The 13,897-nt window shown below is 39.0% G+C and overlaps 1 protein-coding gene across 1 annotated transcript in view; it reads right to left on the reverse strand.

Moving 5' to 3' along the window:
- Positions 1 to 13,897, reverse strand: part of pknox2 (pbx/knotted 1 homeobox 2) — a 119,613-nt gene that overhangs the window by 11,984 nt on the left and 93,732 nt on the right. Inside the window, exons 10-14 of the mRNA XM_044371125.1 lie at positions 10,529 to 10,648; positions 10,146 to 10,222; positions 8,140 to 8,318; positions 7,197 to 7,458; positions 6,458 to 6,494 (exon numbers count right to left, since the gene is read on the reverse strand). Of these exons, the coding sequence (XP_044227060.1) occupies positions 6,458 to 6,494; positions 7,197 to 7,458; positions 8,140 to 8,318; positions 10,146 to 10,222; positions 10,529 to 10,648 (675 nt within the window). The remainder of the gene's footprint in view (positions 1 to 6,457; positions 6,495 to 7,196; positions 7,459 to 8,139; positions 8,319 to 10,145; positions 10,223 to 10,528; positions 10,649 to 13,897) is intronic.

Consider the following 13,897-nt stretch of genomic DNA (forward strand, 5'->3'; position numbering starts at 1 on the left):
GCATGGCTCTTTTCATGTTTTGGTGGAGCTGCTGTATTATTACGTACTGTGTGCCTTTATGTCAAGCCTATGTATTTGTGCTGAATGTGCCTTTAGTGGAGAGTATCATGTCGTAGCACCTAGCGATCTGATGCTCTCAGATTGTGTTAAATTGTTGTCGGCATTTGTCAAAGACTGTAGCGATTGTAGTGTGTTGTTTGAGTGTGTGTTTTGTGTTGTGAATTTCTGCATTCTAGTCAGTCTGTATGGTTTTATCTCAAGCTTTTTATGTTAACGTTTGGGTGGGGTTGGTGTTGCGTTTGAAAAGGGCCGGTCTGTTGCAAATGCCAGGTCCGTTTTTTGATCCCAGACAGTCCATCACTGAGCTAGTCCCATGATAAATCAAAATGCCTACTTTAGCTACTGTATGAGATAGATTATTATATTTACATTTTATCTCATTCTAGCAGGTGTTCTTACTGTTTAGCTGCTCTGCTTATCTGACCTATAAGTGGAATAATTACAGAAAAAATGTTGTGATGCCCACAGAATTGCTTCCTTATGGCAATATTGAGTACCTAATCACCTCATCGCATATTCCCAAAAGCCACTGCAATTCAAATTCCTCAGACTAGGAAATGTATCTGAAGGAGGAGAAAAGTAGCAGTAGAGGTATGCAATAACTGATATTTAATAAGCGTTGCTGGGGGTTGGGGGGGAGGAGGTAGAAAACAATGCAAATATGCAATTATACACAAATGTACAAGCCATGCAATGTTGGGTAGTAATGGATTACATGTAATTGGATGTGTAATCAGATTACAAAAAATAGTAACTATAATCAGCCCAGATTACATTTGCAAAACTGTGTAGATTATAGATTATAGTTACATTGTCAAAGATTACTTGATTACATCTTTAAAATATGTCAATTTTAAAAATAATACACTTTTTTCATGAGAACCAATGTTCTATTAACTCATGAAAAGTGCGTCTGACATACAGCGCTTCTTAGCCAAGTGCTCCACTTTGTGGCAGCCCTGACCGGAGAGAAATGAATGGTGTTGATTCAATGGATGGAAGTGTCAAGCAGCAGCAGTCCCTTCAAAACAGCCTTCCATTTCTGGCAATATTGTCATCACTTCAACTTCAAAAATGTGCAACACAAGGATATCTATGTCCTGCGCAATTTGTGCAAGCCAAAAATAAAGTTGCTGTCATCCACAAAGACCTCAACTTCAAATCTGAAGAAACACTTAGAGGTAAGTTTCCTTCTCAGTTAGCCTAGCATAGCTAACATCAACCAGCTAATGTTAGCCAGCTAACGTTGCAGAAAAATGCAGGATGGGTTTAGCTTGGGGGTATAGAATTTTGTTTCAACCATTTTCATGCTCATCAGCTCATTTGCGTCTGCCACAGTAATATGTTTTATGATGGTTCATTAGCTAACGTATAATACCAAGCAAATTACGGATATTGGATCTTGAAAATAGCCTATGTCTTGAGAAATGTGATACTCCCGTCTCCAACTGCGGTTCCTCTGGAGCGAGTGTCACCTTTCCAACTGTTTTTAAAAACTGTAACTACGATTGTTGTGGTGTTTACTGTTGCCATGAAAATGAAGGTTGCCTGACTTTAAGGATGTATTAACTTTAACCCACACCATGTTTCAAGTGATCATTTTAACCCAAACCATGATCTTTCTCTAACCCTTACCAAGTGTTTTTTGTGCCTAAACCTAACCAGACCTTAACGTTGTCACACCATAAAACATCTTTATTTTTTAACAGTGTTTTGTAATGGTTTTGGAAAGCACTGAGAAATCATGTTGTCCTGCTGATTATTGCTGATAGAGGCGTCATATTAGAAAATGCTCCTAATGTACATATGTGTACTTTTCATGCCTAGGCAAGGCAAAACGTGACACTGACATGGTGGACCAGCAGGTGTATAACATGCTTTGGTGTGATACCAAGTTGTACTAGGGTAGTACTAGTCAGAAGTCAATTTATGATTTATGAAGTTGAACACATTTTCAGTTATTTTAAAAGTAATAGGATAAACATATTATTTCTAATGATTTATGATTAAACAATGACATTTTTTCCTTCCATGTATGTATTTCAGAGAAAACATGCTGGGAAATTTACAAAGAGCACACAGAGAGCTGACGTAGAGGCTTCAGGACCTAGCAATGCTTTTCAGCAGACTCATGGAGAGTAAATTCCCATGTCTTAAGTTCCATTGTGGATAATGTCCAGTCATTCTCTTTATTGTAACAGCATGTGTTCAGGAAACTAATTGAGGGCATAAGTGGGGACAAAGACTGTAATGACCCAAAAGACACTGATGACTTGGCTTGATAAGGCATACATGCATATGAGAGAGGAACTTCAAGAAAGTTAGGCAAAGTGCATTTGGTATGCACAACAAATGATATTTGGACAGCTTCCAAAAGGAGCTTTTTGGGATGACTTGCCAATGGATTGAGGGCAACGAGCTGGAGAGGAAATTGGCAGTGCATGCCTATGCATGGATTCAAGGTGGACACACATATGACATTGTTGCTACTAAGATATAGGAGATTCATGTAGCTTATAACACTGAAAATAAAGTCCAAGCTACTGTCACAGATAATGGTAGCAAATTTGTAAAAACTTTTTCAACAGCAAGTGATGACCACGATGAGGTGGATGACCAAGGTGAATTCCAGGATATGGATGCTATACCCATATCTGTTTATACCATCCCACCAGAGATGTGCATCACTCACAATGAATTTGATAGCCTCCAAAGATCTTGTGAAAGCTTTGACACAGGGACCAACGTGCACTGCAACGTGTACTACAGTGCAATGGCCAAATGCTCAGCCTTATGGAACAAGGCGCACTGATCTCCATTGGTTGCTGAAGCTGTGGAGGACATAGGGAAAATGAAACTCATTGTTCCATGTGTTACCTGCTGGAACTCAGAATATAATGTGCTGCAAAAAGTTGAATCTTTCAGTGAGGTACAACTGGGGGAAGTTTGTGACCGCCTGGAGATTGCCAGGATGCTTTCCCATGAGATTGCCCTCTTGAGAGCATATGCTGAGTTCTTGAAGCCACTCATCATCACTGTTGACCTTTTGCAAGGAGAAAAGAATTGCTTCTTTTTGCTGATACCCACACTAAGAAGCTATGCGAGAAGAGGGCTGCAACATGCTTTTTCTCTGATGCCATTAGCTGTGTTTCCATTAGATTCGCAAGATAATTTTAAGCGAACTTTTGAAATGACGGAAAAAGGAAAATGTGAATTACGTGCATTTCCATTAACTGGTTTAAGCAAATAAACTAGGCTACGCAATGCATAGTTTCATCAGTAGACGGCAGTATAGACTTAAATAATCAGCCAGTAAACAGAGTAGAAGAAGTAGAGGTTGCAAACCAGAAACAAAACAAATAGTTATATTGTCTTGGCAAGAGAAAAATGGAGAGAGGTCTTCAGGAATTTGTTTCAACTGGGCAAGTTGTCATTGTTCTTCCATGTCAGCTGCTTCATGTTATCTGGAGAGGCCAGAAGATGCCAAGAGCGGAAACAGCTGATCAGTCATGTGCGTTAAATGTTCGCTAAGTCATTATTTATTCGACAAATGCGTTTCCATCACCCATTTTGCACTTAAACTCTTTTTCGACATTTCCAAAATCCAACTCAAGTGAGCGTAAAAACTTTCTTGTGAAATTGAGGATGTTTTTTAGAATTTTGTTTTTTTAATGTGATACTTCAAAATGCACATAAAAATAGGTTAATAGAAACATGGCTTTTGGCACCATCCTGGCAGCAATAGATACGCTTTTGCACAGTTGTTTAACAGTCAGGATGCAAAAATTGCAACAGCAACTAGACCTATGCCACAGTTCTATTTGTGGTGGCTGGCAGAAGCAGAAAGAGAGGAAATATGTGTAGTGTTGGTGTCAGAGTTAACCCGACTGGACCCAGGTGATGAAGCTGAGTCCGATGACAGCAGTGTAAATTCTACAGTTAGATGAGGATTTCTTCACTTATGGACCTGGAAACTCCAGTGTCAACAGCTCTTCAGCCATGGTGGCAACATCCTTACCCTCCAGAGGAACCGTCTGACAGATGAACATTTTGAACAAGTGCTCCTCTTGGTGTTACAATAGCAAACTCCTCCCTGTGGCCTTTGTTAAAAAAACATCAGCAACAAAAACAATACAGTACACCTGTAGATGTTTATGCCAGCATGTTTTTGTAAGGGTAATTTGATCAAAGTAAGTTACTCCTCTCAGGTTGCCAGGTTGCTGTATTTGTTAATGTTGACTTAACTAGTATTTGTTTTTGTTTTTTTTAATGATGATTTATGGATAATGGAGTTTTTATTCCTTTTTATTTACACTGAAAATGGAAGATGAACATTTTGAGTAAGTGCTCCTCTTGCATTACAAGAGCAAAGTCCTCCATGTGGTCTTTGATTAAAAAACCATGGCAACAAAAACTTGCACAAAAGACACAGCATCTCACATGTTGTAGAATACACACAATACACCTGTAGTTTGTGCCAGTACTGTTTTTGTAAGGGTAATTTGATTAGACCAGCTGTAAACACTGAATATGCAAAATGCATTTTATTTGCATTGAAAATGTTTTGAGATGTTTAAAGAGAAAAGAGAATATTCATTTTTTGTGAGTGCATCCATTTTTTTTAGTGTAACATGCAATACTTTCAACATTTGATTTTGAAGTAATCCAAAAGTAATCCAATCCATTTTGGTAATCCAATGGATTATGTTACTAATTACAAAAATTGCTGTGCAATTTGTATTCAGTAACTGACTACATTGCAAAGTAATTTGACCCAACCCTGAAGCCATGTTATGTTGCACAACAACAATACAATGTGGCTCATGCAGCAAACACCCACAGTAGTGATTAGCATTTACTGCGAGGGAGCAGAATCCACATTTCAAACGTTGAAACCCCGTGGTTGAAAACTGTTGGGTTCTTTTTATTGTAGCCGGCTGAAAAGGTGGGAGAGCGTTTGGGTGGGCGTCTTCCACAGGCTTGTGGAAGTTAAATCACAGTCTTGAGCAATGAGTGGGTGGTAGACTACACATATGACAAGATAATGAGGGAAGTTAAACCAATATTTAGACTAACTATTTAGACCAACTCTGTAATCTGTAAATATGTCACAATGAAGCAGAGCCTGAGAGGGTTTTGAAATGTCACACACACACACGTAAATCATTCTCTACTGTGATACTGGCTTAGATATTTGTAATTGGGAACAATATTCATGTTAATTGTTCTTTTTGTATAGTGCTTTTCTTCTTTAAATATTTTCATGAATCAAACTGCCTTCCTCCTGTGTGGGGATCTATATCCCAGCATGTGTTTGTTCAGCCTTAACATATGCATCAGTCAAAATCAGTACCTTTACATGTTTTAATTATTAAAATTGGTCTATTGAAACACAATAGATTATGACAACAAAGTGTACAAATGAAATAGAAATATTCCCTATTGTCTGTCACTTGCTCTGGAAGATCCATTTAAAAAAAGCAATTGAGAAAAGAATATTAATGAGCAACATACTTCACAATGAACAGTCAGAACATTCAATATAACATGGGTTTCTTTTTCTAGACATCTTCACATTAGAAACGAGTGATTCCAGTTTATGTTTTAGTACAAAACAGAGAGCTGAAATTGTTTCACAGTTTCTTCAAAATCCTTCACATAAAATTGAAAGAGATGTTACTACTGAGTTTTTTTTCCTTTCTTGCTCTTTCTTGTTTTCCTCGAAATTCCTCAATGAAAAAGTTTGTCAGTAAATGACATTGGCTCTGTCGGTTGGGGATTCCAAAGTCACTGGCCATCTGTGAGTGATTTCTCTCAATGTTGAGATGCGGGTGAGAAAAGTTTGTAGTGACCGGCAGTGCTTGCCATGCTCTTTTTTTTTGTGACAGAATCACCCAAGGTCACAAAAAATATACAAGCAATCTTCTAAGAACTGATGGTTGAAGTCAAGTGTGTGCGTGGCCATCATGTACTCGAAAACGTTATCTTTTGCAATATCTTCATGATATGCAGAAGCAACCATCATTATTATGTCGTTCTTGAGCTACCCTCTGGTCACACGGAAAAAAAAACTGAATAAATATGCAAACTTTCAACACTAGAATGCAAACATATGAAAAATCCAATATACATACTATATGTGCAGTCAGTATACACTGGTTTACTACAGTTGTTTTTGCTCATGGGACAAGGAAAAAAATTAACTAAGATTGTTTCAAAAGTCATGCTCGAAAAGGTTTGCTGCAGCGATGAGTCAAGTGTTTCGCTCATGAGGAAGAAACACGCGAGTGTTGTTCAACCTGAGAACCTATGAGTCATTTAATAGGCATGGATGATGTCCCAGCAGTATAAGCCAACGTATACAGTCACTTCTGCAGATATTTGGACAGCATCACACCTTTTTTCCCTCCCTTTCTTTTAGCTCCTCAAGGAAGCTAGATGGCACACAAAGTCAAAGTGTAGACTGTTAGTTAAAAATTGAGAGTACTTTCAAATGAGCTGTTCAAAAAGCTGCAGCCCTTTTTGTATCTCATTTATGATGCTAAAATATTTGGACAGATTGCATTCAGAAAATAGTTGTTTTACATATACTGTCAAGAAAAATCTCACTGTGCAAAGATTTTTAGTTTTCTGACTCCTCGTACTTTGTCTTGTCAGTGCATTCTCCTGTCCAGCATTTCATTTTTCAGTTCACTGTAATCTGTGTGAGATTTCAAACAGCCTCAAAATGTCATAGTTCCTAACATGGTTCAAATTTAAACTGACAGTAATCTTTTCAACCTCCTGGTTCCTGTGCCATCTCTTTCCATAGTAATAAATGTGCTACTATCCAAATATTTCTGGTGCTCACTGCATGGAGACGTACTATATTAAAATGAAACAACACATATTCATCATTAAACTAATATTCGTCCTCTATAATCATGATCATGATGGTCATTGTGTCTGATTAGACTCCATCGTGGCTCTGCAGAAGAGTCTCTGATGAATCTGGAGAAAACCTAATACACCCTTACATGCTCTCAAGAGTCACTTAGCATCAGAGCCATCCTAGTTGAGTTTGAATGAGGCAGCATTTGCCGTATTAAGGGGACAAGTGAGATTAAAGTTCATACAGTCTTCCCCTCTTCTCTGACTACTCCAGTTCCTCTCTGTGCTCCATGCTCAGATCTCTCCTTCCGCCTCCTCCACCAGACATCTGCCTTCCCCTGTCATTTTCCTCTTCTCCCTCCTCCTCTTCCTCCTCTTCCATTCCTTCCTCTTCTTCCTCCTCCTCCTCCTCTTCGTCCTCCTCCTCTGTGCCGTCCATGGAGTCGTCAGCTCCCAGCATTGCCTGCTGCATGGCCAGGGTGGCTGAGTCTGACGACAGCGACTGGAGGCTGTCCATGCTCAGCGGGTCTGGGGGGAGTCGGGAGAAAGAGCAGGGGTGAGGGTGTGGCACGCATTTATAAACCCAATAACAGACCAAATCCATTCCAAGACAGACAGACAGACTTCTACATTTCTTCATTCTTACACAGTATTTATTAAAATGTGCATTCAGGCAGCAAAAGTATAAATAAGGTCCTGATTTATGTGCAGAATGAAGAATTATCCTATGTATGACAATGAAGAAATTTAGTTTTGATCACAGGTGCAGTACAGAGATAGCAGGTAACAGAACCAATAAATTACACCCAATGACTAAAATGTAAGACCTAAAATGGGATTTTGACATGATTTCTGATATCACTATTTCTTTATCTAACTATTTTCAAGACATGTAGACTCCATGTACTTTTAAATACTCAGATCCAACTTATGATTCTTGTATGAAAAATACAGATTTTATTCAAGAATATGTTGCTATCTGTTCTTGACTTCATCTTCTCACTTCCCCACATAAATAAAAGGAAAGAGTCTATAGTGGCACCTAGTGGTGAAGATTTAAACACACAAGATCAAATTTCACTTCTTCAACTTTCATGCCTGTGTTTTCTGTATTTAAAGAAAAATTACAAGTACAATTAAGAAGCTCGGAAAAAAAAAAAAACTTGGAGTGAGTTTGTGTTTTTTATTTCTTGGAAACTGTTGCCGTACTGTCTGAGTTGTTTCCTGTTTGAGATCTGTGCGTCTGCAGAACTCCAGCCACGATGGAGTCGGGCCAGAAGCGCTGTGTGGGACGGTGCTGGGACTTCATCTTCTTCGCTTTGGGAGCTGGGTCAGGGTTACTGGCATCCAACATAGGCTGGAGAATACGCCGACGAGCGTTGATGAACCTGCAAGGAAGAGGCAGGGATGAGGGATGAGGGGGTGGGGTTGATGTAGAGTTAGCAAGCCAGCAAGAAAAACTTTATGTCGCACATTTCATTGCAGGTGGAAGCACAATGTGCTTCACAGAGTGTGAGCTACCACAGATGCTGCATCCACAAAAAGTATGTGGATAGTGTACAAGATAAAACGTTAGAAATGAGCAAACACAATTAAAACAAAGACATACATAATACATGTGAGTTAAAAACCATTAAGAAAGTAGGAATAAAATAAAGTAAAATAATTAAGACCACTAAGCGACCAGTAAAAAATAATAAGACATGTGGGTTTAAAACCATTAAAAACAGTAGGAATAAAATAAAATAATAATTAAGACCAGCAAACCAGACTGCTGAGAGGCGCTGTTTCAAAAGTTTCAAAAGATAATAGCATTGGAGCACACCTAACAAGACTGGGTAGGATGTTTCAGTGGCTTGGAGCATGAAAGCTAAAAGCAGTTTCACCAGTTTTCGTGGAGACCCAGGGAATAACCAGATGACCTGAGGGGTTTAGCTGGTTCATAGCTCACAAGCATGTCAGAGAGATCTTGGGGTGCCAGACCATGTAGGGCAAACAAGCATTAAAATTTTAAAACAGATGGTCATATTTACTATTTCTAGTTAAAACTCCAGCAGCTGCATTCTGGGGTAGCTGCAGTCGATTGAGATGTTTTTTAGGTGTTCCTGTGAGCAGCATGTTACAGTAGTCTATCCAACTGAAAACAAAAGCATGGAGGAGTTTTACAGTGTCCTCCTGGGATAAAAAGCTCCTCACCTTCGTGATATTTCTTAAATGATAAGATCCAGTTCTAATTATGCTGTTAATGTGGCTCTGGAAAGTGAGGTCAGCATCCAGGATGACACCAAGGTTTTTGACCTATGTGACACTTTCCAGAGACAGTTGTGAAAATTTAAAAGTGATTTCCTGTCCCTTAACCTATGCCTTGATAGCCAGGATTGCCGTCTTGTCACTGTTTAACTGTAAAAAATTACTAGACATCCAGTTATCACTATGCTACTACATATCTTGTAGTATGTCAACAGGGCTCAGATTATCAGGGGACAGGGAAACATATAGTTGCGTGTCATCAGCTCAATTATGGCATCACACATTGTGTTTCTTGATAAGTTGGCCCAGAGGCAACAAGGGCAAACTAAACAACAATAGGCCTAAAACTGACCTCTGGGGAAAAACACGTGATACATTTTATTTTTGGAGCTAAAATTCCCAAGACAAACACTAAAATCACGTCCTTTGAGGTATGACAAAAACCAGTCCAGTGCTGACCCAGACAGGCCAACCCACCTCTCAAGCCTCTCCATTAAAATATCATGATCAATCGTGTCAAATGCCACACTTAGATCCAGTAATACTAAAATAGAAACTCTACTAGAAACTCTGTGACTATTTATTCTTAAGTCACTAATAACTCACCAAGGCTGTTTCTGTACATACATACATTCAATACATACATTCAGACCTTTGTTCAAATCAAGACAATGAGCATGACTGTCATGAAATGGCTTTGTGGATAAATTATGTTGGAATAGGAGAGAAACACAGAGGAAAAGAGGCGTAATTTGGTCTGTGGTGTATTTGATGTATATGACCAGGAGATGGCGCCACAGTGCCAGCAATGTGCTGAGGAGCTCCAGTACACTCAAGCTCAATTTAAGGAAAGCCTCCAGATATATTTCTACTACAAATACTTGTCTTTCTCTCTACATGTGCAGATAATGAATCTATGACTCTGGTGATACTGTCATTCTCCTTACAGGAATATAGCATCTTACCAGTTGTTGACTTGCAAAAGGGTTAGACTTGTTTGTGCTGCAATCTGCCTTTTCTCATCTTCTGTTGGGTACGGGTGCTAGAAGAAGGAAGAAACACCATCTCAATTTTCAAACAGTTTGCTCTCAGTCACTGCATTTGACTTAATATTGACATCTCATGTTAAACCAATGAGTAAAACCTCTGAACACCGAAATGTTCTCTGACAATACAGGAAACAAGCATTCAATCTTTAATTCCCATATACATCTCATACATCATCCTTTCCTTCTCCTGCATCCATAGCTACTGCTTCAAAAACACTTCCACTGAAAAGGCCAGGAAATGACCATTTCAGCTTAATGCACACACACCCATTCACCCATAGCTTCCTTCTCTGCCTCACCATGAGATGCTGAAAGAGCCAGGAGCGCATGATGTTGGTGGCCTGTTTGGGCAGGACCCCCCTCTTATTCTTGGACTTCTTGTCTTCGCTGTCCAACAGGGACGACAGGTCCACGTTTAGCTTTAGAATGGACACCAAGAAGAGAAAGAAAAGGAAGTAAGAAAAGGAGCGGATGGCACATCTTAGTTATTGTTGCCACGGAAACAAAGGGAGACTACCAATTACCTATCATTTTTTCTGTGGCAAGGGCAGAAACACCTCCTCAAGTGTCACCATGGTAACTGAATTTGAGTAATGATACTTAAAATATAAAAAAGCAGCACCCTTGATCAGTAGTCTGTTTAGTGCTTCCACAAGGAGTTTGAAGAGGCGAGAATCAGGCCAGCCTTGGGTCAGAAGTTTGGACGTTTGGTGCTAAATTAGTAAGGAGCTGGTACAAACTGTGACTGTGTGTGGCTTAGTTTTTTTTCCATTTGTGTTGACCCAAAGCCTGTCTTTGTGTTCAGTGAGAAATCATTATTCAGATGTTATTGTTTGGAGTGCGAGGGCTGAAGGACGAGATGCTCTCAGAGTATTGACAGTCTTTGAAAGCCTACAGTGTACATATGGATATGTGTGTGCATGAGTGTGAGTCCATGTGTTTGGTCTGGCTAAACTGTACTTGTGAGGACTGACTCTTGATAGTCCACTATTCTTGTGAGGACATGGGGTTGTGATGGTGTTCAGGAGATTGTTAATTCAGATTATTTCTGTGGTTAATGTTAATTTTAGGAAATGTTCTAGTTAAGGGGATATATGGGTAAGTACTGGTGATATTCTATATCTTTCTTATTATGAACAAATACCATAAAAAGACCCAAACATACAATAAATTGATCCACTAACTTGTGTGTGTATCCAACCCCTGATATATCTCACTCCTCTGTGCCATAGAGCTCCATTGTTGTCCAAAAACTATTAAAAACACATCATTGAGTCACACTGTTGCACTGGGTGATGTTCCATTCATTACCATCAATATACACACTATAGAGTCAATCCCTCATACACCATCTGCAGCCAAAAATACTCACTAGAGCACCAAATGTGGATTAATATGCCGTTAAAAATAATCCCCAAGAAATGCACTATTTCCTCCTATTTGAGTAATGTTTGCTAAAAACTACAGTGACCAGCCTTTTAGGAAATAATGGAGTTTTCTTCTGGAGTTTTTTCTTTTAAAAAGTGAAAGTATATATTTGTGAACTGTTTTTAAATATTTGGGTCTTCAAAAGTGCCACAGACAAGGTAGAGAAGTCGGAAAGTACCGAGAGAGGGACAAACACATTGTTGGTGTTGGTCTGTTCATGGGATTTATTGACAATAAGAAACAAATAAAATATCACCAGTCTTATCTTTCAGTGCCAGTTAATGTGATGTCTTGTCTAGTAAAATCTATTCACATGGTCAAATGTGGAGACCTGCCAATTTTGGGCCAAATGCTTGATGATAAACTGGTTAACTCAAGGGTTAAGTTTTTGGTTCATGTTAGGGTAAATGTTAGGTTAGGGTTAGCCATGTACTGGTTATGGTTAAATGTTAGTTTGAGTCCCCAGAGAGAGGATTTAAGTCGATGTAATGTCCTCCTAGTGTAAGTGAAAAAAAACAAGTGTGTGTACACTAGTACAGTGTGTGTGTGTTCATTTCATTGTGGAGATAAATGTGCATGTGTGCTCTGAGCCAGATAATAGGAAACACAATGGGCCCTCAATAGCAACCATTACCAAGCCCTCTTTGACACTACCAGCAAAGAGCTACACTTCATATTCTGTATAAAAACTGTATCAGGATGTACACACATACACATCTTTTCATGCCTGCGTATTCATAAATATGTAATATATAATAAATGATACAAATCTTTTTTTTTAATTTGTCACTGTTATTGTACCAGGCAGTGCCAGTAAAAGTGAAGATGCTTTAGTGACTTTGAGTTCTTTTTATGATACTGTATGAAAATTTCAAATGCATAAGCGTGTAGGAAAAAAGTGCATGAATAAATTAAAAAACACATGTCTGCGAAAGAATATCAAATTGATAAATTTTATGCAAAGCATAGTAATGGAAACAACCCTGGCTGTGTTGGAGATAAATAACAGACAAACCTATATGCACTCACACAAATGCAGAACCCCCTTAACCCACACAATGCCCATAAATACACATTTGCACATGCTCAGATTCCCCCTTAGACTCCCCACACAAAACATGACTCATTAGAGTTGCAGCTGGGTGTCACGTGGATAACCCTCCTCTTATGCCCCCTCAGCCCTGGGAGCGCGTGTGTTCCGGGGGAAAGCGAGGTCGAATTAATTGGCGGCACCGAGCTCAAGAGTGTGATTACTCGGGGCTTGTCTGCAAAGTAGCGACGGGGCTGTGTTCAATTCCCAGCCTACATGTAGCACTCTGCCTCGGCTGGGTCACGGCTATTCACCGAGGCCTCGTCTCACTGTCAAGCACAGAATTACCTGCCTGAAACTGAGCCGCTGCTGCTGCATGTGGAGCCCTGTTAAACTCCCATGCTCACAGTTTTTATTTATATCTATAGGCAAATATTGAGACCGTCAAGGCCAGACAAAGACTGGCCTCGCTGGTGATACAATAAATCTACCCAACCTGGTGCTTTTCTGAGTTGTGTGTGTTTGAAATGTCTTGAAAAATAAGAAAAAGGGCAGTGGTTTTAAAATTGAATCCTAAAAATAAGTTTAAATCCCAACTAAATTTAATGTACTGTATAATCCTGAATTCTAATTACCTACCCACATGGATCACAGTTTGTGGGTCAAAAACTAGTTACAAGTTAATTTCCTGCCTCCAAAATGAACACTAGCATCACACAGACTTCCCCTCTGAAGAGCAGAATTACATTTTTAGAAAAATACATGTTTCAACTCACCCATTATCCTTTGTTGCATATTTTAATAGTATACTGCCAATGCAACTTGTGGCTCAATAGAAATGTGGTCTCTTATAGTATATTTAAAATAAAAGTTATTCATTGTTTCACTTTATGCATAACTTTCACTTCATCTTTTAAACTTTTCTTAACTTTTCTCTGCAGTAAGGAAAAGCATGCAATTGTGATTAACTATTATTTTAACACTAACACTGATAACTATATTAAAGACCTTTTACTTAGAAATGGATAGGAATGGAAACAATTCTTGTTCTTGTGTTTTTATGTTCCACTGACAGTATGTTGTGTCTATGCAACTTTTGTTGGTCTGCTATTTTGCCTTCAGTCTGGTGCTTCAGTCCAGAGTTGTGACTGTCCTTTAATGAGTCAGCACCAATTATACAGGTCAGATTCCTCGTGCTTCCGTTGTACGG

The sequence above is a fragment of the Thunnus albacares genome, chromosome 13 (genome assembly GCF_914725855.1).
Source record: "Thunnus albacares chromosome 13, fThuAlb1.1, whole genome shotgun sequence".
Classification (NCBI taxonomy): Eukaryota; Metazoa; Chordata; class Actinopteri; order Scombriformes; family Scombridae; genus Thunnus; species Thunnus albacares.